The sequence below is a fragment of the Suillus discolor genome, assembly GCF_016758755.1.
Source record: "Suillus discolor strain FC423 chromosome Unknown F5147scaffold_3, whole genome shotgun sequence".
Lineage (NCBI taxonomy): Eukaryota > Fungi > Basidiomycota > Agaricomycetes > Boletales > Suillaceae > Suillus > Suillus discolor.
The window spans coordinates 473,047-493,294 of NW_024541250.1; the positions used below are offsets into that span (position 1 = coordinate 473,047).

Sequence of the window (20,248 nt, forward strand, 5' to 3'; positions counted from 1 at the left end):
GTTTTCGACAGTACTAGTAATGTCTTCCCTGGTGGTTCATAATTCATATTCATATCTCCACAATGTGTCCATTCCGTGAGACGCTCTGCTCCTATATTCGGTAGGTTAATTCTCATCTTGTTATACGTAAGTGTATATTGATATGAATACAAGTGGCCTTATCATCTACGCCGTGCCATCGCCAAGGAAGCGGACCTTCGCTTCTCTACCCTTCAACCCAATGGCCTTCACAATCTGGGGATCTCCTGGAACCAGATCGATGGCCTGGTCGCTCCACTCCACGTCCTCGCCTTCAGCATCTAGAATAATTCCTTTTATAGGTTTTTGAGTAGAGAGTTCGACGGATTCGCCGTCGCTGCTGGTTTTGACAGAAAACCCCAGATCTTCGATGGCTGGAAATTTGATGAATTTAAAAGGTTCTGGCCTATAACAGAGTGTCAGGAAACACAAACCCAGAAAACCTCATGTGACCGAGACTCACCAATTGGAATGCCTGCCGAGGACAGTTCCAGATGCGTCGAGGAGACGTGCTGAGACAATGATAGCACGTGGAATTTCGTTCTGCTTTGTGCGCACTGGTTGACCAGGAAGGTCGCCCGAGTATAACTCAGTGCTAGAATTGGGAGCGAGCACAATATCCTTAGAGAACTGCGTCGTCCAGGAGGAGTAAAGGTCGAAGCAAGTGACTTCGAGCTTGGCCTTCTTCTCTGATAGAGTGCCATTTGTACCCCAGACCTCAAGAACTGTTGTAATTGTGAACTGGGCAGCTGATAAATCATTCGCAAATGTCTTCTGTTCCTTACGCGTCATCCCGACTGTGTACTGACACAGTTCGCGTGAAATGGCGAAATACGCTGGTTTGGGACGCATGAAGTAATCGACAATTGCCCATGACGTGGTGGGCCAGCAGTCATTGATCTGGTTGCTGTTAACTTGAGAACCCGACATTTGTCCGATAACTCACCTGCCACACGAGAGCACCAGCGGTGTGCTCCCGACCCTTTCCACGCCAGTTTCTCCGCCAGAGTCGGTAAGCAGATGCAAGCGTCTCAGCTTGCATGATTTGTGTGTAATACACGTAGCTAAACAAGAGTCGATTAAATCATACTAAACCCATGGTGACGGCTACTAACCTGTCCATGTCGAAGGCATGCTTGAAGTTTTCCACGAGGTAAAGCTAGAAAGAAGGTAGTGTGGCTCTGAATGTCATAATAAATACTATCCTACCTCCAACCGACGTTCGAAGCCATCGGCCTTGTTATGGTTGTTGTTGACGCTGAGGGGACTTTCAGCATGATGTACGGTGAAGTACAATTCGCTTACCGAGATTGAGGATATCGTTCTGACTTGTCACCAGCAAGCCAATAATCAACTGTGCGAATGTTTGGGTATCCCTCCCTGGCGAAGCATGAGCAATCGTGGGTACCAGCAGGGCCAAAACTGCTTACATGCCGAATTCAGATACGAAGCGACCAGCGAGTAAATCCCAATTGTGCCACGGTTCTTGAGACCCATGCCATACATTCCCTGAAGATTCATTGAAATTACAACATATATCACTGAACTTGTTCACCTACACTGGTGAAGGTCCCCGAGTGTTTTATCTGTGGTCACTGTACCCGGGGCGCTATAAGGAGAACTGCGGTGGTAGTGGATATTGCAGAATTTTTGGACGATGGATGGCAGTGTCCGCTCATATATGTGCCGAGCGGGGAACTTGGTCTTTCGGAAGTCCGAAGTTTCATCAGAGTAATCCACGATATTTATCGACTCTGCAAGCTGGTAATCTTCGTTATTTCCGGCTGTGAAAAAAGTTAAGAAGGAGAAATATTTCACGAAAGTTTCTACATACCAAATATAACAATAGATGGGTGGTGTCTCAATCGCTTGACGTTTTGTTCCGCCTCAAGTTCGACGAGTTTCAGGAAAGAATCATATGCCGGGTACTAGAATACCTTTGAGCCTCGACTGACAGAACAACAACAGCGACTCACTTGACCGCAGCCAAACATAAAGTCCTGCCAGACAAGAACTGCAATGGGGTATAAAAAACGGACTGCCGAGTTGAACAGAGCCTTACTTCCAAGTTCTAATGGAAGGAAGGTTGTGAGTCAAGTGCGCGAGGGCTAAGATGGTGGTGCTCACCATCGCAAATATCGTAGAAAACATCGTGTTCATAGATGCCCCCTCCCCAGACACGAACCATATTCTGATTACCATTCACGAGAAGTCGAAGCCATGCACGGTACCTTGCCGGAGTAAGGCTGTAGTAAATTTAGTCAAAAAATGCTTTGATAAAGATAACGTCATACTAACGTAGTGAGGAAAGAGTCAGCAGGAATCCAGTTAGAGCCTATGGACATAGTTTCACTTTGCATTCTCTCAAGAAAAGGGCATTGTTTACCACCACAAAAAATCCTGATGTTGTTGACTTCGAACAAAAAAGTGAGGCCTTCCTGATCAACAAGAGGCTCCTGGACAACTCGAACACGACGGAACGATACTCTCTGAGTTTTCGTGTCCAGAGTGTTTCCTTGCTGAAACTATGTGTTAGGCCATATGATGTAATATATAGGGAAGGATCCCTCTCACCGAGTCAGAAATAGTCACCTCGACTGTATACAGAGGTTGCTTTCCAAATCCAACCGGATACCATAATTCGAGCACTCCGGGCGAGAAGCGGAACTCAGCGCGAGCACTCCCAGAACCAATTTTCATATTGCTCTCCGAGAGGATCACAGAATTCTGTGCACTTTTCAGCGCCACAGATGCCAACCCGCCGGGAATCTTCTCAGACAGCGTCAAGTCAACAGTGACCCCTACGTCCAGAGCCTCCGACACATCACTTCTGACGTCAACATCCGTGAGGTAGACATTATATGTGTGAAGGGTAACAGGCTTCCAAGGGCCGATGGTCATCAGGACTGGCCCCCAGTCCCAACCATAACTTCGGTGGACGTCGACAGCCTTTCCATTAATATCGACAGCAATGCTTACTTGTATTGTGCCTTGCGCACATGCAAACGACTGGAATCGCCGTTCCAAAGATGCAACTTCCCGTGGGCTTGCTCCACTTCCCTCCCCTGAACATCTGATGTTCAGAAGTAAGTGTTTAAAAATGTTGAATTAGCTCACCTTCAGGAACGCACTCGAGAAGCTTATAACGAGTTCATTGGTACCCAGTTTCAAGTATTGTTTAACAGGTGCTCTGTATGCGATAAACTGATTTTCCGTGCTGAGTAGCAATAAATATCAGAGGACGAGACAGAGACAGGTCAAAACGTGCTGACTCCAAGATTTTATGACCATTCTATGTCAAAGTATCGTGTTAGCACGCGGGTTGCCTTCATGTGGGGTGACAAAGTTAATGTAACGTACAGATTCCACACTTGCGAACGTATCAAGACCGTCGAAGACAAGGTCAACATTGACGGCCGCAAGTTCTTTCGCAGAAACTTCAAAGGTATTCTTGAAAGCCCAGTCGGACTCTCCGACCCCTATCAGTTCCGAACCTCAGTGAGCCCCTGAAACACAATCAAGACCAGGGCGCACATTGAACCTCCCATTCATTGAGACCTAGAAACTGCGGAATCATGATGAGTCGAGTTAGTCGATGTGATGTTTGCCATGATCGGACACACTGGATCTGGAATACGCTCTGCCTTCAGAAGCTCAACGTGTACGGTGGTTGGGAACTGCGATACCGCCAACCATTCGCCGTTCTTCGTGCCACGTCCGCCGCCTACTTGGGTGAAAGACCAATCTTGTGTCAAAGATCTAATGGTGCTCATAGTCAAGGTGGTAGTAACGGAGGAATTAATTCTCTATGATAGAGCAACTATAAATCCTACGACATGGGGACAATCGAGGTCACCTGCATCTTAATCCTGAATATATCACACTGGTTCACGGCATGGGGCATTCCGATGTTTCTCCGGGACGATGGATATCACGTGACTTCTCGACCTCTACGCGCAAGTACTGTACTTCCAACCGCCACCAGGAAAGAAACAAGGCAAGTATTGATACAACGATCGAAGATTAAATGACGACGACGACTTCTACACACAAAAGAAAGTAGACTACTACGATGTGGTGTGTAGTTAAAGGCATTGGATATTAGCCTGCTCACCATAACATTAATCACAGCAGATATGTGAAATTCTTCGACAACCCTCCTTCTATCTTCTTTGCTTCGATCTCCTGATTCAATCGCATCAAGTATTGCCTGAATATCCACGACATTATGATGCAAAGCGCACCGCTTCCTATACAGATAGCATACGAGTTCCAATACGAAGGACCCCATGACTTTGGCCAGACATAGCTGATTTATCCGAAAGTGCGCATGAGATATTTTGAACAGTAAAAAGACCCGGAAGTTGAATACTCACGACCCAACGATATTTCCCAACGATGAGAATGCGTTAATGAATGCAAGCGCTACGGCTCGCTTTGATGTCGGATGGGGAATAGAGTTGCTAGCCCATGCCCAGTACACGACAAACGCCGTGTAAGACTGAGCCATCAGAAATCTGCGAAACAGTTTCAGTCGGTCAACGAACGGAATAAGAAAGAAAACATTACAATGAGAGGTATCTAACTGCGGTGTTCATAGTCGCCATGGCCATCATAAACCCCGCGATCCCGACGAGTAAAGGCACCACAATGTGACCAAAACGTTCACCTGTTGCATCGGAATGTCTCCACATGATGTCAGTGGGACTCAGACAGGGAGCAGAAGATAGTCTACCTTGACATCAAAAATGCTGCACGTGTTGCAAACAGCCAAGGTGGGGAGCAAAGCAACAGTGACACAGTCGGACTGTAGCCCAGTGTTGCACTCAACGTTGGAAAAAAGGCGTTGAATGATAGCAAGACATTCAGGATCGCCATCGCAAGTGCAAGCCACCAGACTTTCCAATCTGAGAATGCCTGCTTTAGACCCGATTCCTCACCTTTGGAAAACTCAGTTTCATCATCTTCACCGACATCTTCCTCCATTCGCAATTGAGCAAGAGCCTGTTCTTCCGTTGTGAGCCAGGAACACGTTGTGGTAGTGGTAGGGAAGTCGGGAAGGATGAATATGGCGCATATTGCAACGCAAATTGTCATAGAACCTTCGATGTAAAACAACCATCTTACGAGTGTCGCTAAATACCAGGTCGACAAAAGACTAAGACCACCCACCTCCACGCTGCGAAGCCCATAATTCCGTCCATGCCGTCCAGAATGGCTGATGCCAAGAGTGACCCGAATGCATTACTGATCATAATACCTATACCACCAACGTTGGGTGCATCAAAATTTATATGGAAAGGGACTGACCACAGCTTAGTATTGCTGTTCGTTGGCCGAGCTCTCTTCGCTTGTACCTGAGCGATGTCAGTGCGAAGAAAAGATGTTTTCTTTCGTTTCAGTTACTCACCATTTAGATAGTAGAAATAAAGCACCAGGAAAGAATGCGGCCTCGACGAATCCCAGGAAAAACCGAGTGCACAAAGCTCCAAGGAAGCTTCAGAATTTATTCAGTTTGTGTGTAGCCCAAAAGCTAGAAACGCACCCCTTCGTAGTTCCTGTTTTTGAATCAATATCAACCATCTTCATGCTCAGCCACTGAACTGACCCGTTAGAACTGATATGAAACCCCATATGGCCATGCATGTCGGCAGATATATGGAGGGCCTCCCTATCTTGTTCAAGTACATATTCCTTCGTATTCGTCAATATTGCATTAAGAAGAGTCATCAAGTCACATACGATGGTACCTGCATTAGTGTGTAGCCGACGTAAAGAATACTCAATATGGTATTGAATTGTTGTCCTTCTAAGTGAAGATCGTCCTCGAAGCCGCGTAATCTAGCCGCACTGTTACGTGATGAGCAGAATTGCAACTTCAGCTATGGTACAAAGATCGGCATAAAATGTAAACCCACGCTGCATTATTGCGATCGATCTGCAGTCGTTAGATTATCGGCCAAAGTCAATAGGTACTGACTCGGCTCACATAGTTTAAGATATAAATGAGGACGAGGATGGACATCCTGAGGTCGACTTTACGAAGCAGACTTTGTTCCACACGCTGTCTGTCCTGAAACTCGTCGTGAATGGCATTCTGTGAGGCGATATCACTGTCCAGGCTGCCCTCGCGTGCAGTATCAACACCATCTTCACATGCTTCACTGGAGGGTCAATGGCTCCGTTCGACAATATTCCTGTTGGACTCACGCAAACGTTCGTATGGGATCCCGCGAGAAGTTCTGCTCGACATATGAAATGGTCCTGGATAAAGAATAACAGTAAGTAAGAATGGCCTGAGAAATTACTAGAATGCATGCCGCTAACTTGTGTACCTGGATGTCACAGACAACGAGGCATGTACTAATTCAACTTGAAGCAACGTTATAGAAATCTCCGGGAGCAGATTTGACATATTCTCGTAGGATTGACCATTCTGGACATCCAGGCTATCGTAGCACTCTCATTGAATGAGCCGTTCCGAGCTTAGTAGCTAGTAGGACGCCGAACTCAGTATTTCAAATACGACTTCCAAAATTACATAATCGGATGCAGATACCATATTTAGCTCAACTTTCCGGGAAAAGATTCTTTCCCGGGGGGTCGCCTTCTTTGCTTGGCAAAACAAGTTCCCGTAACAACGTCATGTGTGTATGGAGGAGCGGTCCGACGAGCCATTTTTCAGGCATCTTCCGTTAATGACTATCACGACTTGGTTTTTCGGATTATGTAATTACTTAGGTCTATATATATACATGTTTTCAAGTTGTAGCTCCTGCGATGTTCGCCGTGGTTTCTCTTTCCTTTTTTCCTTATTTTAATGAACCTATATGCACCGCCCAAGTACTGTTTCCCAGCAGCCCCAGTCGAACAGCGAGTACTACAAGAGATACCTAAACCCTTTGGGCAACCCTAGAGCATGCTCTTCGGCCTCAGCAGCTTCATTGCACCGAGAAAGGTGCTTTCTAAATGCCCAGCACATCGCAATAGACATGGTGCTTGTCAGGATACAAATGAGATATGAATTCGCGTATGAAGGTCCCCAACTGGATGGCCAGAAGTACCTGCGATGGTGTAAGTGAGAGTACAGAGTTGCGGCTGTAAACTCACGATGAACCAATGTTGCCAAACGTCGCCATCGAGTTGATAAATGCGATGGCTGCAGCGCGTTTCGACCGCGATTGGGAAAAGGTATTCAATACCCAAGTCAAAAAGACAACATAGGCAACTGAGGATTGAGTCATAAAGAATCTTCACGAAACCCATTAGCCCGTAAAATCGCAGAACGAAGACTAGAAGGTTCGTACAGTGACAGATATCGAACGGCCGTATTCATGGTAGACATGGCGATCATAAACCCGATGATGCCAACGACTAGCGGACCAGTGATATGCCAGAAGCGATCGCCAGTTACATCGGAGTGCCTTATCTATCGTTAATTTGACTTTCGAGCCTGTCGTGTAAAGACTAACCTGGCCACAAAAAATGAGGTCGCAGTCCCAACAATCCACGGGGGTGCGCAGAATAAGAGGCTGATAGTCGCGTTGTAACCCATGGTAGCAGATAGTGTGGGGAAAAAATTGCCGAATGATAAAGAAGCGATCATGAAACTAAGTGCGACCCCAAGCCACCATACTTTCCAATCCATAAGAGCCTCGGAAAGACCGGAAAAGGCCTCTATAGGCTTGCCTTTGTCCTCATTTCCGGCTGCAGTGTCCTCCTCCATCCGTCGTTTCGCCAGTGTTTGCTCATCAGGCGACAGCCAGACGCTCGGAGTTGAAGGAAAGTCTGGTAGGATCCAGATTGCACACACTGCAACTATGATAGTCAAAGTGCCCTCCACAAGGAAAAGCCACCTGCAGCATCTGAGTCAGGCTGCGTTACTTCTGGGAGAACACAAATCTTGCTTCAGACCTCCAAGCTGTGAAACCTAGTGTACCATCTAGGCCTGCCAAAATTCCTGACGCTATAAGGGCACCGAAAGCATTACTGACTGAGCTCCCGCAAGTAAGAAGCGCCGTGCGTAAACCTAGTTCGTTGCGTTTGTACCTAAAGAGATTTCAATATACAAAATTAGGAGGGTATGTAACAACTATACCATCGCGAAAGAAGGAACACAGCTCCGGGAAAGAATGCTGCCTCGATAAACCCAAGTAGGAAGCGCAAGATCAGAGCTGCATGATACCTGAAGTAAAGTTAACTCGAGTGTGGACCGCACTGCAAGAGCGATAGATACCGACGTTCGTACCGCACCTTCCACGACCCTCGTTAGGTGATGTTGATCAAACGAAAAATGTACACACCAGTGAACAAAGTGATGGCACCCCATATTGCCATGCAGCTCGAGAGGTATAACGATGGCCTTTTCATGCGATCTAAGAAAATGTTGCTTGTGAATTCTCGGGGATGCCGCACAGGGATGACAGGATAGCGCATACGAAGGAGCTTGCATCAACATGTACCCCACATAGAGGATGCTAATGAGTGTATTGAACTGATTCCCCTTCATGTTGAGGTCCTCCTCAAAACCACGCAACCTTGCTGCACTTGCGAACGGACGGTTGAGCCACATTATTCCAAATGATTTTGAAGCTGGGCCACGTACGCTGCATTACCACGGTCCATCTATTATGTAGGAATTTTAGGCAGTAGCGGGAACACCAAGTGCACCAACTCACATAGTTCATAATGTATATCAAAACAAGGAATGCTACTCGAAGGTCCAGCTTACGGAGAAGCTTCTTCTCCACGACAAGTCTGCTCTGCTCATTAATGCATGGGAGTACGGGAGTGTCATTCCTGTTGCTAGACTCAGCACCGTAGCGCGAATAGTAATTGTCTGCATCGAGCAAGGGACGGTCTGACATTCCTCAGGCTTGGTCTTCTTTTGATGCGTCGCCAAAAGATTAGCAGCTTCCGAGTCAGCACAGATACTAGTAGCGGTCGTGGTGGTACTAGTAGTAGGGCCAAGTAGGCTAATTTGGCATACCATAACGCGATAGAGCGGAGTGATATTCGCCGTTCCGCCCGGATTCAAAGAAGTCACGGTAACGACCCTTGCTTCGCCTATCAAGGTTTAGTACCACGCTATCGTATGGGTCGATAAGTAACTTGTTGATGGTGCTATTGAGTAGTAGGGTTTCATTGTGGTCTGAAGCTGTGAGACGTATCACGGCATCGGCATTCTCGAAATGTATCACGGCTCAATTTCCCTCGACTCCTGGGATTTGCTGATATGATACTCAAAGTACCTCACAAAGCACCAGCACCGATCCCATCCATCTATCGCGATCATGGCAGCAGTAATCACACTATACCCTACAGTGACCCCTCCATCCTACCACAGAATCGTCTCCCCAACCTTGAAGATTCCTACAGATACCCGACGACCAATACCCGTGGGTCTCCTGGCATGTCAACGTGAGCATCTTGGCCTCACACACAGACATTTCCATCTAAACTGAAGGCCAGGCGACCCGCTCTTGCGCGAACTGGAAACATCAATTATCAGCTGCACGATCTCACAGCCTGCTTCCTTTCCTAGCGGTAAGAAAGGAAAGAAGGCATCGGCACCAGCATCGGCCGATCAACCTACACTTGAGGTCATACTGCATGATACTGTCATCTTTCCGGAGGGCGGGGGTCAACTATCAGATACAGGTATAATCAAGACAGCTGATGGACGTACATGGACGGTGACTCAGGCCAAACGACACGGTGGACATGCGGTTCACTACGTCCGGGCTGACCAAGCTGAAGATGGTCTTGCTTCCCTCACCCCTGGGGCCAACGTCACTGTTTCTCTCGGAGAGCTCGATTTCGATCGCAGATATGATCATGTACGTACCTGACTTTTTCATCCTAGCAAAATCATCGAACCGAAAACCCAATAGATGTCCATGCACACATCGCAGCATCTCCTTTCTGCGGTGCTTGAAAATCGTCTCGATATTCATACCCTTTCTTGGTCGCTCACGGCTGCACCAGCACCCTCTTATGTCGAACTCGCCAGAAGCATGACCACGGAGGAAATCTTGGCCATACAGAGCGAAGCCAACAAACTTGTATTTGAGGGACGGAAAGTCCACGTAGAGGTGCAAGAAATGAATGATAAACCACAACCTGCGGTACCTGTATTAGAAAGTGGTCGTGCCGTAGGTAAAGGCGTCCCGACTGACTACACGGGAGGCATCATGCGAACAGTAATCATTGACGGAGTAGATCGCAGCCCGTAAGTTCATCCAATCCTGGCGCATTACTTTAGAAGCCTAACATCAACGTTACAGATGCTGCGGCACCCACCTTCCTACCCTTCACAACCTTCAACTTTTCATCATACCCCAAACGGAGGCCCTTTCTAGGTCGGCTACCACGTCTGCTCGCCTGTATTTCCTCGCTGGACCGCGGCTCATTACCTACCTCACATCTACGCACTCCCAACTCACTGCCGCTGCTGCCACGCTCAGCTGTGGCGCTCCGCAAGTCCCAGATCGTATAGGTCAAGTCGTGGATGAGCGGAAGAGAGCTGAGAAGAGAGTCGATGACCTTGAGTTCGAACTTGCAAAACATGTCGCAGGTGACGTTTGGCAAGAAATGAAGTCATCTGAAGCAACCCTATTTGTCAAACATGTGCACCGGACAGATGATTCTGTCAATCCTCTCGGATTTTTGTCAGCAATAACCACTGCTTTCGCAAACATCATTCCAGCAGAGCAACCGTTCGTACTGGTATTTTCGTCTTCTCCGTCGTCACAGACAAGCGCGAGCGCAAGCGTGCTGCTAGTCTTCGGATCAGACGAGAAATATGTCAAGCTGGCTGGGGACTTGCTCAAAGGCAAACTGAACGTCAAAGGAGGAGGTAAGGGCACGAGATGGAGTGGTAAATTTACTGGCGTTTGGAGAGAAGGCCGCGAGGATACTGTCGTTTCCGAAGTCCTCCAAGGGGTTTCGATATAAAATCCATACACGCTCTAGAATATTACAAACAAAATCATCTAAAAGAAATTAATGTGCATCCATAAGTTACCTCCAGAAACCTATTTATCGCGTGGAGCCGGATCATCGCAAGTAGCATTTGCCTCTACGCTGTTTTCAGCATCAGATGTGCTACATAATTGTTCTATTGCAAAGATATCAGTGTACTTCGATGAATAGGTCGGATAACACACCGCGATCCTCTTGGAACAGACCGTTTATATCCGGTTCAGCATGCTCTTCCTCATCGTCAGACTCATTACCACCATGCAAGTCAACATAACCCCAAATGTCATCCAGGTCTACTTCCATCTCTTCTACCTCAAGTTCATCGTCGAACTCATCCATCCCGAAAAAGTCGTCTTCTTCATCTTCATCGTCGTCGGGAAAGTATTCTTCATCAGACGATTCTGCGTCCGATTCAGTGTACGGTTTTATATCCAGAAAAGGATGTCGACACGTTGGACAACTGCCATGCTGCAGATAGGAGTAGATGTCAGCGGAACGCTCGACTCAGTCATTTACCACTAGAAGAAAGCACTCACAAAATTTCGTATCCACTCTGATAAGCTGCATGCGATAGTAGCTCAACAGAAAATAATGAGGATTTGATCGAAGATTATCACGTACTCCTTTCGACAGAACAAGTGACCACAGCCCACTACTTTTGTCACCCCACCTTCAAATTCTTCTTCTCCTTCCTGAGGTATCTCGCCTGAAAGTATAGCATCAAAGGGAGTGAGACATATGGCACAGGATTCGTCCTTTGGAATGGCTGAATTATGCAACACAGGAAGTTCGTCCAAGGCGTCTTTGACACGTTGGAAGAGCGCAAGATGACGCTCGGAGTAGACTGGAATATCTCTGTTGTCGTCCATTGTATTCTTCTGTCTAAAATGTGGAGTCGTCACGTCTTTGTCGACCTCGAGGAGATAATGCTGGTCCCAATCTGATCCCGTCAACAAACACGCGTTACGCGCGACATCATCACGTGATGGCAGGCACTTAGTTATTGGCCAAATATAAAAATTCAGAATTCAGTATTCGCGAGACTTAGCACCCGGTCACCGGGTGCTAAGTCTTGAAATATTGAAGTACTACTTCCCATGCAGATAGGCTCAGATGATCAACAAACCAAATGGCAACTCTCAGGTGGCGTCTCTCCGCCACCCTTGTGACCAGCTCTCTGTTATCGCTTTGGTTCCTTTTGGCAATGTCCCACCCGTCTGAAGTGCTTTAAACATCAAGCACGGAAGACAAATCCACTGGTCCGGCTTCCCACTACTATTGACATGTCAATAAGCAAATATTCATATTCTGCGTCGCTCCCACCCTCAAAGGGGGGTGTGGATCCCGAAGTCATCGATCCTGACGCGGAATTTGGTGGTTCAGCGGCACGTAAAGAACTAGAGCGCAAACTCTTGCGGAAACTTGACCTTCGCATGTCGATCCTGGTACTTATCTATATCCTCAATTATGTGAGTGACTTTTTGTCAAAGCGTCTTTTCTCCATCTCACGTTTGTACGTACTAGGTCGATAGAAACAATGCTGGGTACGTCCCTTTTATCCATTCCTGATGTGTCAGTCACGAAGAAAAAGTGCCGCACGCTTCCGAGGGCTCGTCGCCGACCTTCATCTTACTGATCAGCAATTTGCGACGTTGTTGTCCATTCTCTACGTCGGATACATTATCATGCAGATCCCGTCTAACATGTTTCTTAACTTCACCGGCAAGCCGTCACTTTATCTGCCTGCTTGTATGGCCGTTTGGGGTATGATATCAGCACTGACTGGAATTACGACCAAGTATGACGCATTTTCTATGACTGAAAAATAATTAACCAGTCACTTTCAATAGTTTTACCGGAGCCGTCATAACGCGTTTCTTTCTGGGCTTCGTAGAAGCAGCCTTTTTCCCTGGTTCCCTATTTTTAATTTCGAAGTGGTTCGTGAGCAATCGATCTTATCAGTGGACAGCCTCACATTTTATATACAGGTACAAGAGAACAGAGATAGGTTTTAGAACCGCAATTCTCTACTGGTAAGGGCACCAATCTACGGAAAGATCTTTCCATTACCAGGAACATTGCAGCGGAAACATCATTAGCAATGCCTTTGGGGCACTCCTCGCATCGGGTATTCTTGGTGGCATGAACAATGTCCTCGGACACGCCGCATGGAGGTATTTCAATCAAGTTGTTTTTGTCGAGGGAAAGTCTGAAACTTGTTTTTGAGGTGGCTTTTCTACCTCGAAGGAGCTCTTACTGTCTTTGTCGCAATCTGTGCCATCTTTATTTTGCCAGACTTTCCGTCAACAACGAAGTGGCTTTCTGATGATGAGCGTCGACTTGCATTGAGGCGTATGGAAGAGGATGCAGGTGTCGGTGACCAGAAAGAAACCGAGCAGGGTGGCCTTACTCACGGTCTTTACCTCGCTGTTACCGACTGGACAGTGTGGTGGTTTGCAATGGCAGTGAACGCAATAGTGGTATCATTATCCTTCAATGCGTACTTCCCCACTCTTAGCGCGACACTTGGGTACAACCCAACAGTGTCACTTCTCCTTGTTGCCCCTCCGTTCGTCTTTGCGGTCATTGTCACATTCTGTTTGTGCAGGTAAGCTTTCATAATGTGATCTAGGAACTGATGATGAAGAACTCCCCAGGCACTCTGATTACAAGCAAGAACGCTTCTACCACATTATCGGTTCATGGATTGCCGGTATTATTGGGTTCATTATTGCAATAAGCACCATGAACACGGCAGCCCGATACGTGTCCTTGTAAGCCAGGATCTCGATTTGGGGCGTGTCGTTGATTGTACCCAGGTTCCTCATGGCGCAGACGTTTGCAGGACTCGTTGTGATGCTCGCATGGATGAATAACTCGTTTCCTCGACCGCCATCAAAGCGTGCGGTATGTGTGGCGATCATCAACGGATTTTCGCAACTTGGCAATGTTGCAGGCTCGTGAGTACAACCCACCTATCAACGTGGGATTCATTGATGAAGCCGGTTGCAGGTATATTTGGCCTTCGAGTTGGGGCCCTACCTATCGATACTCCTATGGTATCTGCATTGCGGCTAGCGGTACCGCGATTATAATGGCATGGGTTTTCAAACAGCATCTTATATCATTAAACGAGAAACTGGAGCGTGAAGAGCATGAGAAAGGGATCAAGGAAAAAGGATTCCGATACCTTCTGTGATTGATCGCGAGGTGATCTACACCTTTTAGGCGACAGACACGAAATGCCATTACCATGACTTGCACTGTGGATATTATGAGCCTTGAGGCCTAAGGAGCAATCGATTTGGAAACGTTGTTGCCTGCAGTCGGATGGCCCACGATATCGGCTATGATACGCTATTAGCGGAAGGGGCTGGTTGTGCAGCAACAAAATCGGTTGTGATTGGATGTGAATAGTTTGACAAACGAATGTTGTTGACAGTGGGAGATCAAAACCTAACGATAAGAACTAAACATTGTTCGGACTGGCAATTAAATAAATCGATATAGGTCACGCGCGCTGGCAGCACCTAAGCCCAGTACTCCCATCATCGCAGTAAACAGTAAACCTCCCTCAGTTAGCCTTTCAACTTCAAGTTTGTTTTTGTGAGCTAGATTTCACTAGCTCGTTAATTCGAGCCCGTGTAAGCTGCGCAGCTCAGCAATGAACTCTCTAACATATATCTCACGTCAATTCGATGTATTCGCATTACCACGAACTCCCCCGTCGACCCCCGTAGACGATAAGACCTCCATTCTTCGTAGGGCCTCGTCCATTCGCAGAGGATCACATTCTGGTACTTCCTTCAAGCGTACGAATTCATGGGCAAATAAGTCGCTCCAGCAGCCTCATGGCTCGGACTCACAGAACCCTCCAAGACCGAAGCGCTCATATTCCTCTCCTTCAGGCTTCTTACCCATACCAATTTTGAGGCCATTTTCTCCTTCACCTCCAACAGAGGCTACCATAATACACTCCAAGTCCAGGTTCAGAGTAAGAAGCGCACTCAGGCGGCTGTTCCTTGTTCGAGCCTTTGTTCTCGTTTGGAACACCCTCTGCGCTACATGGGCGCAGGTGACGCCAGGAGAGATCGAAAGCAAGGAGAAAGAGGTTTTGGTCGACGAAAAGCCCCTGGGCGAGGCTACTGATGTATTATTACCTGAAACACAACCGTCACCACCATCAATTCCGTCCCCATCATCCCCAGATGTTCCATCTCACGTCCTTCAAGTCATCTTTGCCAAGCCAGATATCGCCACTTTACCCACACCGCCGCCTTCCCCAGGCCCTTCGCTTCCACCCTATCCGCACTCGCCTAGAATCCCTGCAACCACCGTAACAGATACCGCATCGAGATCACCGACACCCATTTTGACCACTACGCATAAGACACCGTTCCATTTACCAAAGACTCTTGTTCTTGATCTCGATGAAACTCTTATACATTCGACGTCCAAACCAATTGGTCATCTCTCTAGTAGCTCTGGGCTTCTCGGTTTCGGACGCAGGAATAAGGGACACACAGTCGAAGTAGTCTTGGGTGGCCGGAGCACCCTTTATCACGTATACAAGAGACCGTTTGTTGACTACTTCCTTCGCAAGGTTAGTTTGCGCGCCACTGTCGTCAAGCTATTAGAGCCTGACTAGCGGTTGTCAGGTTTCTGCTTGGTACACACTCGTTGTCTTCACTGCTTCTATGCAAGAGTATGCCGACCCAGTCATTGACTGGTTAGACGCTGGACGTGGCATTCTTGCGCGCCGTTTATTCCGAGAGGCAAGTTTTGTGATTCTTTACGATATCTGTCTCCTCACCACCGCGTTGTCACACTTGTTCAGTCTTGCACCCAACTTCCTAATGGATCCTATATCAAGGATCTGTCCGTAGTAGAACAGGATCTCGCTCGTGTCTGTCTGATCGATAACTCGCCGGTTAGTTACCGTGGCAATGAAGGTACGCACACTTCCATCTTGACAGATCACAATATAAATGTACTCTCGTAACAGCAAATGGTATACCCATAGAGGGTTGGACACACGACCCACTTGACGAAGCCCTACTCGATTTGTTGCCCATCCTTGATTCGCTGCGTTTCACGGGGGATGTACGGAGGGTATTAGGCATTCGCGGGTTCTCATAATATCTCTCTCTAACACCTTGGACCATCCTCAACTGACTTTTTACCTCATGGTTTCAAGTTCAACATTGCCGCACCCCATCATTCTGCATGTCACAATTAGCATTTTGCACGCACGTCTTGCTGCATATCGAGCTCATAACTTAATAAAGCAAGCTTTGTTACATAACTTAATATACTGCTTATCCTGTACACTATCTCAATTTCACAAGAACACGATCAGAGCCAACAGGGAAATCCTGAACAATCATATGTTGCAAGAGGTTATTATGAGAAGGGGCTTGGATATATGTATAAAGTCAGATGGGTACCCGGTGAACAGATCGACCGGGATGCAGTAGGGGAAAGGGAACTCCAGCTATCACATTGCTAGTGCGGCCTGCAGTTCCCTCAACTGAGCCTCCTCGTCGTCCTCCACCGCCACAGTAGCTGCGTAAGAGGTTAGCTGATTGAACGTGAAGCTGATTTGAGACATCTTACGCCGCTCTTCCACCCGACGAGCTCCTGCAGGAATGTGCAAAGGAACATGCTCTGCTCCAGCAAGGCGTTCATCGAGTGTCTCTTGCTCAAGCTCCGCGAGCTCTGCCTTGAGTTCATCCTAATTAAATCATCAGCACAAAGGCAGCCATCAAGTCAGGAGATGGACGCACCTCGTCTGCCTCCGTACCAGTAGGATATGATAGAGCTTCTGCGATTTCAGTAGCAATCTCTCTCTGTTCCGTGATCTTAGACATGGTCGAGTCGACCTTATCCATGGTCCTACGAGAACCAATGTCACCACTATACGTGTGATCAGCAACGTAAGGAGGATACGCACATGTTACCATGGATCGACGCCAGCACGTCTGAAGCCTTCTTCATAGCAGCCATCGTCTCCGCATTCAGATTCGCAGACTCTAGTGTGTTGATTTGTAGTTCCAGCTGCAGTCGTTGACCCGCTAATCGATCCATCTCTGATTCGCTCGCCTTCTTCCGCCGCAGAGCCTGCGTTGCCACTGTGCATTGTGTGTAGAGGATGTGCGTCGACGGTAGAGTGCAGACGTACCAGCCTTGTTTGAAACAGCATTCGCCTTTGCTTTCTTGAGTTCCTCGTCAATCTTCTTCTGTAGGTGCTCCTCCTTCTTCTCTATCATCTGTAGTTGCTGCCTTAGCCCTACGATAGCGTCTCGTGCTGCCTGTTTCGTATCTCGCCTCCCTCCGAAGTAAGACATAATGCCAGCCATCATGGTTTAAGTACAGAAGCAGATCAAAGCAAAAGAGATGCACGCGGGACAAAGGGTAGAGCTGGCACAAGTGCTATGCTATTACTGCCGCTGCGGGCTAGCTCTGACCAGCAAGTACTGATAACCGAATAAGGCAGTTCGCCTCCTTATTGCGCTTTTAGTCATCACAAGGAAAATATCCAAAATGTTGAATTGTATGGTAGTTGAGTCCAGAAATGTCTAGATATGCAAAGGCTGACGTGTAGCAATTAAATCATCGATGACAGAAATACCGCGCCAATGCGTCCAATGTACTACATCATTGACTCTTCTTGTCTTCCTCGCTGCAGACGCATCATCAGTTTGGATGGAATACATGCGTTTGGAAACCTCACCTTTCGTCATCGCTGCGATCGTCCGAGGCACCCTGACCGCTGATCACGCGCCACGCGACGCGACAAATCATCCAGAACCAGACGATTTGGATGATCTTCAAGGATTTAGCAGATACAAACGTTGATGGGACTTCTGACACTCACCTGTAGTGCCACCAGCAAATAGACAAAGGTATTATAAGTCCTCTCAGAGTAATAATGTCCCAATTCTGGCACCCAGCCCACAGAGATCAACCGCGGGCCATCGAACCAGGCCGACTTTATGACAATGACGAATAGAACGTGACGTGCCACAAACCATGATAAAAGGAACCAAGTGAAAGTGATATCGCAAAGGGTATATAAACCAATGTAACGAAACATTTTGGCAATCTATTGGGGGGTGACTAATTTGGTCTGCATTATTAAAGAGTAGGGAGAGCAACTTACTGGGAGAAAGATATCATTCCAGTCCATCAATACCATGATGAGGCATCCGATACGGTTGAAATTGCAGAAGTAGCTCATGACCATGAGGAAAATGGTGAGGATATGGTGAGTCATCATTTGCACATGATCTTTCCTGCGAGCCTCGGCATTGAGAATGAGGATTTGATGGAGGTAGAAGGCGGTCTGGGTGAGATAGTAAAGCTTCAGAGGTCCAGCAAGGGGACTATGGGGGTAATTCAACCACAACTCCGTCGGTTTTAAGGCTTGAGTAGGAAGATTTCGGTGAACATACTGGAATTAAGGTTAGACATGACACGTCAGCTGCATAAAACCACGCACAAAGCCAAATAGCCATTGGAGTGTGTAGTAGATGGCCGACCAGCCTTGCTCTGCGAACCTCAGAACGCTGCGATGAATTTTGCGAGATTCGCGCGCAGACATTACGCTTTTTGGCTTGGAATCATTATTGGCATGCCCAGCATGTCCATTTCCATTTGTAATGCCATTTTTGTTGCCGTTCTGTTGTACGTGGCAGGAATTAGAACGCTTCCAAGCGCGGGTGAGTTTCCACCTAGCGAAAGGCTCCAATACGAAGATGCGAACTACGTCGCGCAGAACTGCCATGACGGCAATGCAAGTTATTATGAAGCAACCATCTAGCACGCCAGTCTTGTAGTATGCGGAATGGTGAAATGAGTCGGGGTTGACGGGTGGAGGAGTTGGGTATGAAAGTGAAACGAATGGAACAAGGTAAGATGGTAGCCACTCAAGGGCATGATGGGCGTTCATCGGTAGACGCGTCGGAAGAGGTTCAAGTCAGCAGAAGGTCGTCAAAAATTTCATGAACAGGGTAGGCAGCGTGCGATGATGCGTTTTGTGCCTGTTTGTTAAGTCTTACGTTTGATAGCGGAAAACGCGACTACAAACTAGCAAAGCTCTTGCGAAACTAGAGAAACGATCCTGGACCGTGTTAGTGAAGACCTGAAAGACTTGAGAATGAAATCAAACTGAAATGAGGTCTAATATAAATCATCAAAGTAAGTAAATGCGTTACCTCAACTCGTGAGAATATAATACCTTTTTAGGATAACAACTATCATCCTCGATGAACGCGACTTGAACAGTTAGGCTCGCAGTAATCATGTCTACTCAACCAATTCCTACTCTCTACATCAACAATCTTAATGATAAAATCAACAAGGATGAAATGCGTACTCAACTATACGCCCTCTTCACCACATTCGGCAAGGTTATTGATGTTATCGCGTCAAAAGGTCCAAAGATGAGGGGTCAGGCATTCCTCGTCTTCACCGATTTGGCATCCGCAACTACCGCCATGAGAGCCTGCGAGGGTATGGTGTTTTATGACAAGCCAATGGTAACCTTAAACCTGACTTTCTATGAGATAATTAAACCAAATTCACTTATGCAGCGCATCACCTATGCGAAATCTAAATCATATGCTACTTCGCGAAGGGAAGATCCCCACTTCGTCGCCCCAACATCTGTTCATGCAAACCCGGATCTCGCTGTGCTTGCAAAAGTCACTGTTTCAACTACTGATAAGCGTCGGCGCGATGAGGAGCTGGCAGATGGGCAACCAAAGTCCAAACGCGAAAAGTCAGAGGACGACAGTGATGGCGAAGAAATGGAGATTGATGAAGATGAGGAACCCGCTCCACAACTCAAACCTCTAGGTACGTCTTAACATGAACAACTTTCATATGATTTCAATCGTCATTCTTCCCAAAGCCACCATTCCCCCGCCTACACAACATCCATCTGCAAGATTGTTTTGTACGAATCTTCCTCAAGAGGTCACGGATAGTGTACTCTCTGTGTTGTTTCAACAGTGGGTCTCATTCCCTTTTTATCCAAGTCATTCACGAATATTGCAAATAGGTACAAGGGTTTTCAATCAACACACGTCGCACAATCACCAACTCCAAATGCTGCTGGCGCAAGCGTGAAGATGGCACAAGTTTTCTTCGACTCCCCCGAACTCGCATCAACCGCAAAAGATGCCCTGGATGGCTTCACACTAAAAAAGGGCTGGAAGATGTCTGTAGCCTATATTTAATACAG

General features: G+C 47.2%; 10 protein-coding genes across 10 annotated transcripts; 4 read left to right on the plus strand and 6 right to left on the minus strand.

The window, feature by feature from the left end:
* Nucleotides 1-122: 122 nt before the first annotated feature.
* Nucleotides 123-3,954, minus strand: F5147DRAFT_187606 (glycoside hydrolase family 2 protein). Its single transcript, XM_041428465.1, has 21 exons — nucleotides 3,642-3,954; nucleotides 3,553-3,583; nucleotides 3,379-3,497; nucleotides 3,291-3,310; nucleotides 3,136-3,235; nucleotides 2,998-3,083; nucleotides 2,593-2,947; nucleotides 2,405-2,537; nucleotides 2,317-2,353; nucleotides 2,146-2,264; nucleotides 2,081-2,089; nucleotides 1,995-2,032; nucleotides 1,853-1,946; nucleotides 1,578-1,802; nucleotides 1,449-1,527; nucleotides 1,324-1,398; nucleotides 1,228-1,276; nucleotides 1,134-1,177; nucleotides 965-1,082; nucleotides 482-918; nucleotides 123-424 (listed from the first exon to the last, which is right to left on the minus strand). Exons 1-21 carry the CDS (start codon nucleotides 3,789-3,791, stop codon nucleotides 166-168), a joined length of 2,577 nt encoding a protein of 858 aa, XP_041298905.1. The 5' UTR covers nucleotides 3,792-3,954; the 3' UTR covers nucleotides 123-165.
* A 66-nt stretch (nucleotides 3,955-4,020) lies between these two features.
* F5147DRAFT_666891 (MFS general substrate transporter) lies at nucleotides 4,021-6,367 on the minus strand. Its single transcript, XM_041435193.1, has 13 exons — nucleotides 6,229-6,367; nucleotides 6,008-6,177; nucleotides 5,937-5,956; nucleotides 5,761-5,868; nucleotides 5,627-5,712; nucleotides 5,564-5,576; nucleotides 5,429-5,515; nucleotides 5,329-5,375; nucleotides 5,191-5,278; nucleotides 4,754-5,140; nucleotides 4,588-4,704; nucleotides 4,395-4,535; nucleotides 4,021-4,327 (listed from the first exon to the last, which is right to left on the minus strand). The coding sequence occupies exons 1-13, from the start codon at nucleotides 6,269-6,271 to the stop codon at nucleotides 4,144-4,146; spliced, it is 1,491 nt and encodes a 496-aa protein (XP_041298906.1). The 5' UTR covers nucleotides 6,272-6,367; the 3' UTR covers nucleotides 4,021-4,143.
* A 367-nt stretch (nucleotides 6,368-6,734) lies between these two features.
* On the minus strand, nucleotides 6,735-9,172 carry F5147DRAFT_187970 (MFS general substrate transporter). Its single transcript, XM_041428467.1, has 11 exons — nucleotides 8,697-9,172; nucleotides 8,624-8,643; nucleotides 8,457-8,564; nucleotides 8,322-8,407; nucleotides 8,259-8,271; nucleotides 8,117-8,203; nucleotides 7,933-8,067; nucleotides 7,491-7,874; nucleotides 7,326-7,442; nucleotides 7,129-7,269; nucleotides 6,735-7,082 (listed from the first exon to the last, which is right to left on the minus strand). The coding sequence occupies exons 1-11, from the start codon at nucleotides 8,883-8,885 to the stop codon at nucleotides 6,899-6,901; spliced, it is 1,464 nt and encodes a 487-aa protein (XP_041298907.1). The 5' UTR covers nucleotides 8,886-9,172; the 3' UTR covers nucleotides 6,735-6,898.
* Nucleotides 9,133-11,026, plus strand: F5147DRAFT_666904 (ThrRS/AlaRS common domain-containing protein). Its single transcript, XM_041435194.1, has 5 exons — nucleotides 9,133-9,211; nucleotides 9,267-9,438; nucleotides 9,490-9,857; nucleotides 9,912-10,249; nucleotides 10,305-11,026. The coding sequence occupies exons 2-5, from the start codon at nucleotides 9,312-9,314 to the stop codon at nucleotides 10,972-10,974; spliced, it is 1,503 nt and encodes a 500-aa protein (XP_041298908.1). The 5' UTR covers nucleotides 9,133-9,211; nucleotides 9,267-9,311; the 3' UTR covers nucleotides 10,975-11,026.
* Nucleotides 10,870-11,991, minus strand: F5147DRAFT_187991 (uncharacterized protein). Its single transcript, XM_041428468.1, has 3 exons — nucleotides 11,623-11,991; nucleotides 11,538-11,562; nucleotides 10,870-11,469 (listed from the first exon to the last, which is right to left on the minus strand). The coding sequence occupies exons 1-3, from the start codon at nucleotides 11,868-11,870 to the stop codon at nucleotides 11,152-11,154; spliced, it is 591 nt and encodes a 196-aa protein (XP_041298909.1). The 5' UTR covers nucleotides 11,871-11,991; the 3' UTR covers nucleotides 10,870-11,151.
* A 67-nt stretch (nucleotides 11,992-12,058) lies between these two features.
* Nucleotides 12,059-14,504, plus strand: F5147DRAFT_666907 (MFS general substrate transporter). The gene is made up of 10 exons (XM_041435195.1): nucleotides 12,059-12,470; nucleotides 12,526-12,545; nucleotides 12,593-12,799; nucleotides 12,852-12,938; nucleotides 12,990-13,034; nucleotides 13,086-13,175; nucleotides 13,229-13,609; nucleotides 13,659-13,775; nucleotides 13,821-13,961; nucleotides 14,014-14,504. The coding sequence occupies exons 1-10, from the start codon at nucleotides 12,285-12,287 to the stop codon at nucleotides 14,198-14,200; spliced, it is 1,461 nt and encodes a 486-aa protein (XP_041298910.1). The 5' UTR covers nucleotides 12,059-12,284; the 3' UTR covers nucleotides 14,201-14,504.
* A 26-nt stretch (nucleotides 14,505-14,530) lies between these two features.
* On the plus strand, nucleotides 14,531-16,319 carry F5147DRAFT_188108 (NIF-domain-containing protein). The gene is made up of 4 exons (XM_041428469.1): nucleotides 14,531-15,604; nucleotides 15,660-15,776; nucleotides 15,839-15,953; nucleotides 16,007-16,319. The coding sequence occupies exons 1-4, from the start codon at nucleotides 14,666-14,668 to the stop codon at nucleotides 16,138-16,140; spliced, it is 1,305 nt and encodes a 434-aa protein (XP_041298911.1). The 5' UTR covers nucleotides 14,531-14,665; the 3' UTR covers nucleotides 16,141-16,319.
* Nucleotides 16,292-17,478, minus strand: F5147DRAFT_666915 (Snf7-domain-containing protein). Its single transcript, XM_041435196.1, has 5 exons — nucleotides 17,183-17,478; nucleotides 16,955-17,132; nucleotides 16,788-16,896; nucleotides 16,618-16,735; nucleotides 16,292-16,566 (listed from the first exon to the last, which is right to left on the minus strand). Exons 1-5 carry the CDS (start codon nucleotides 17,361-17,363, stop codon nucleotides 16,499-16,501), a joined length of 654 nt encoding a protein of 217 aa, XP_041298912.1. The 5' UTR covers nucleotides 17,364-17,478; the 3' UTR covers nucleotides 16,292-16,498.
* On the minus strand, nucleotides 17,461-19,172 carry F5147DRAFT_666918 (TLC domain-containing protein). The gene is made up of 5 exons (XM_041435197.1): nucleotides 18,503-19,172; nucleotides 18,164-18,454; nucleotides 17,879-18,106; nucleotides 17,735-17,829; nucleotides 17,461-17,683 (listed from the first exon to the last, which is right to left on the minus strand). Exons 1-5 carry the CDS (start codon nucleotides 18,950-18,952, stop codon nucleotides 17,659-17,661), a joined length of 1,089 nt encoding a protein of 362 aa, XP_041298913.1. The 5' UTR covers nucleotides 18,953-19,172; the 3' UTR covers nucleotides 17,461-17,658.
* Nucleotides 19,173-19,304: 132 nt separating this feature from the next.
* F5147DRAFT_565772 (uncharacterized protein) lies at nucleotides 19,305-20,243 on the plus strand (the record flags this gene model as incomplete). Its single annotated transcript, XM_041430768.1, has 4 exons — nucleotides 19,305-19,541; nucleotides 19,596-19,860; nucleotides 19,916-20,015; nucleotides 20,066-20,243. 4 exons carry the CDS (start codon nucleotides 19,305-19,307, stop codon nucleotides 20,241-20,243), a joined length of 780 nt encoding a protein of 259 aa, XP_041298914.1.
* Nucleotides 20,244-20,248: the final 5 nt, after the last annotated feature.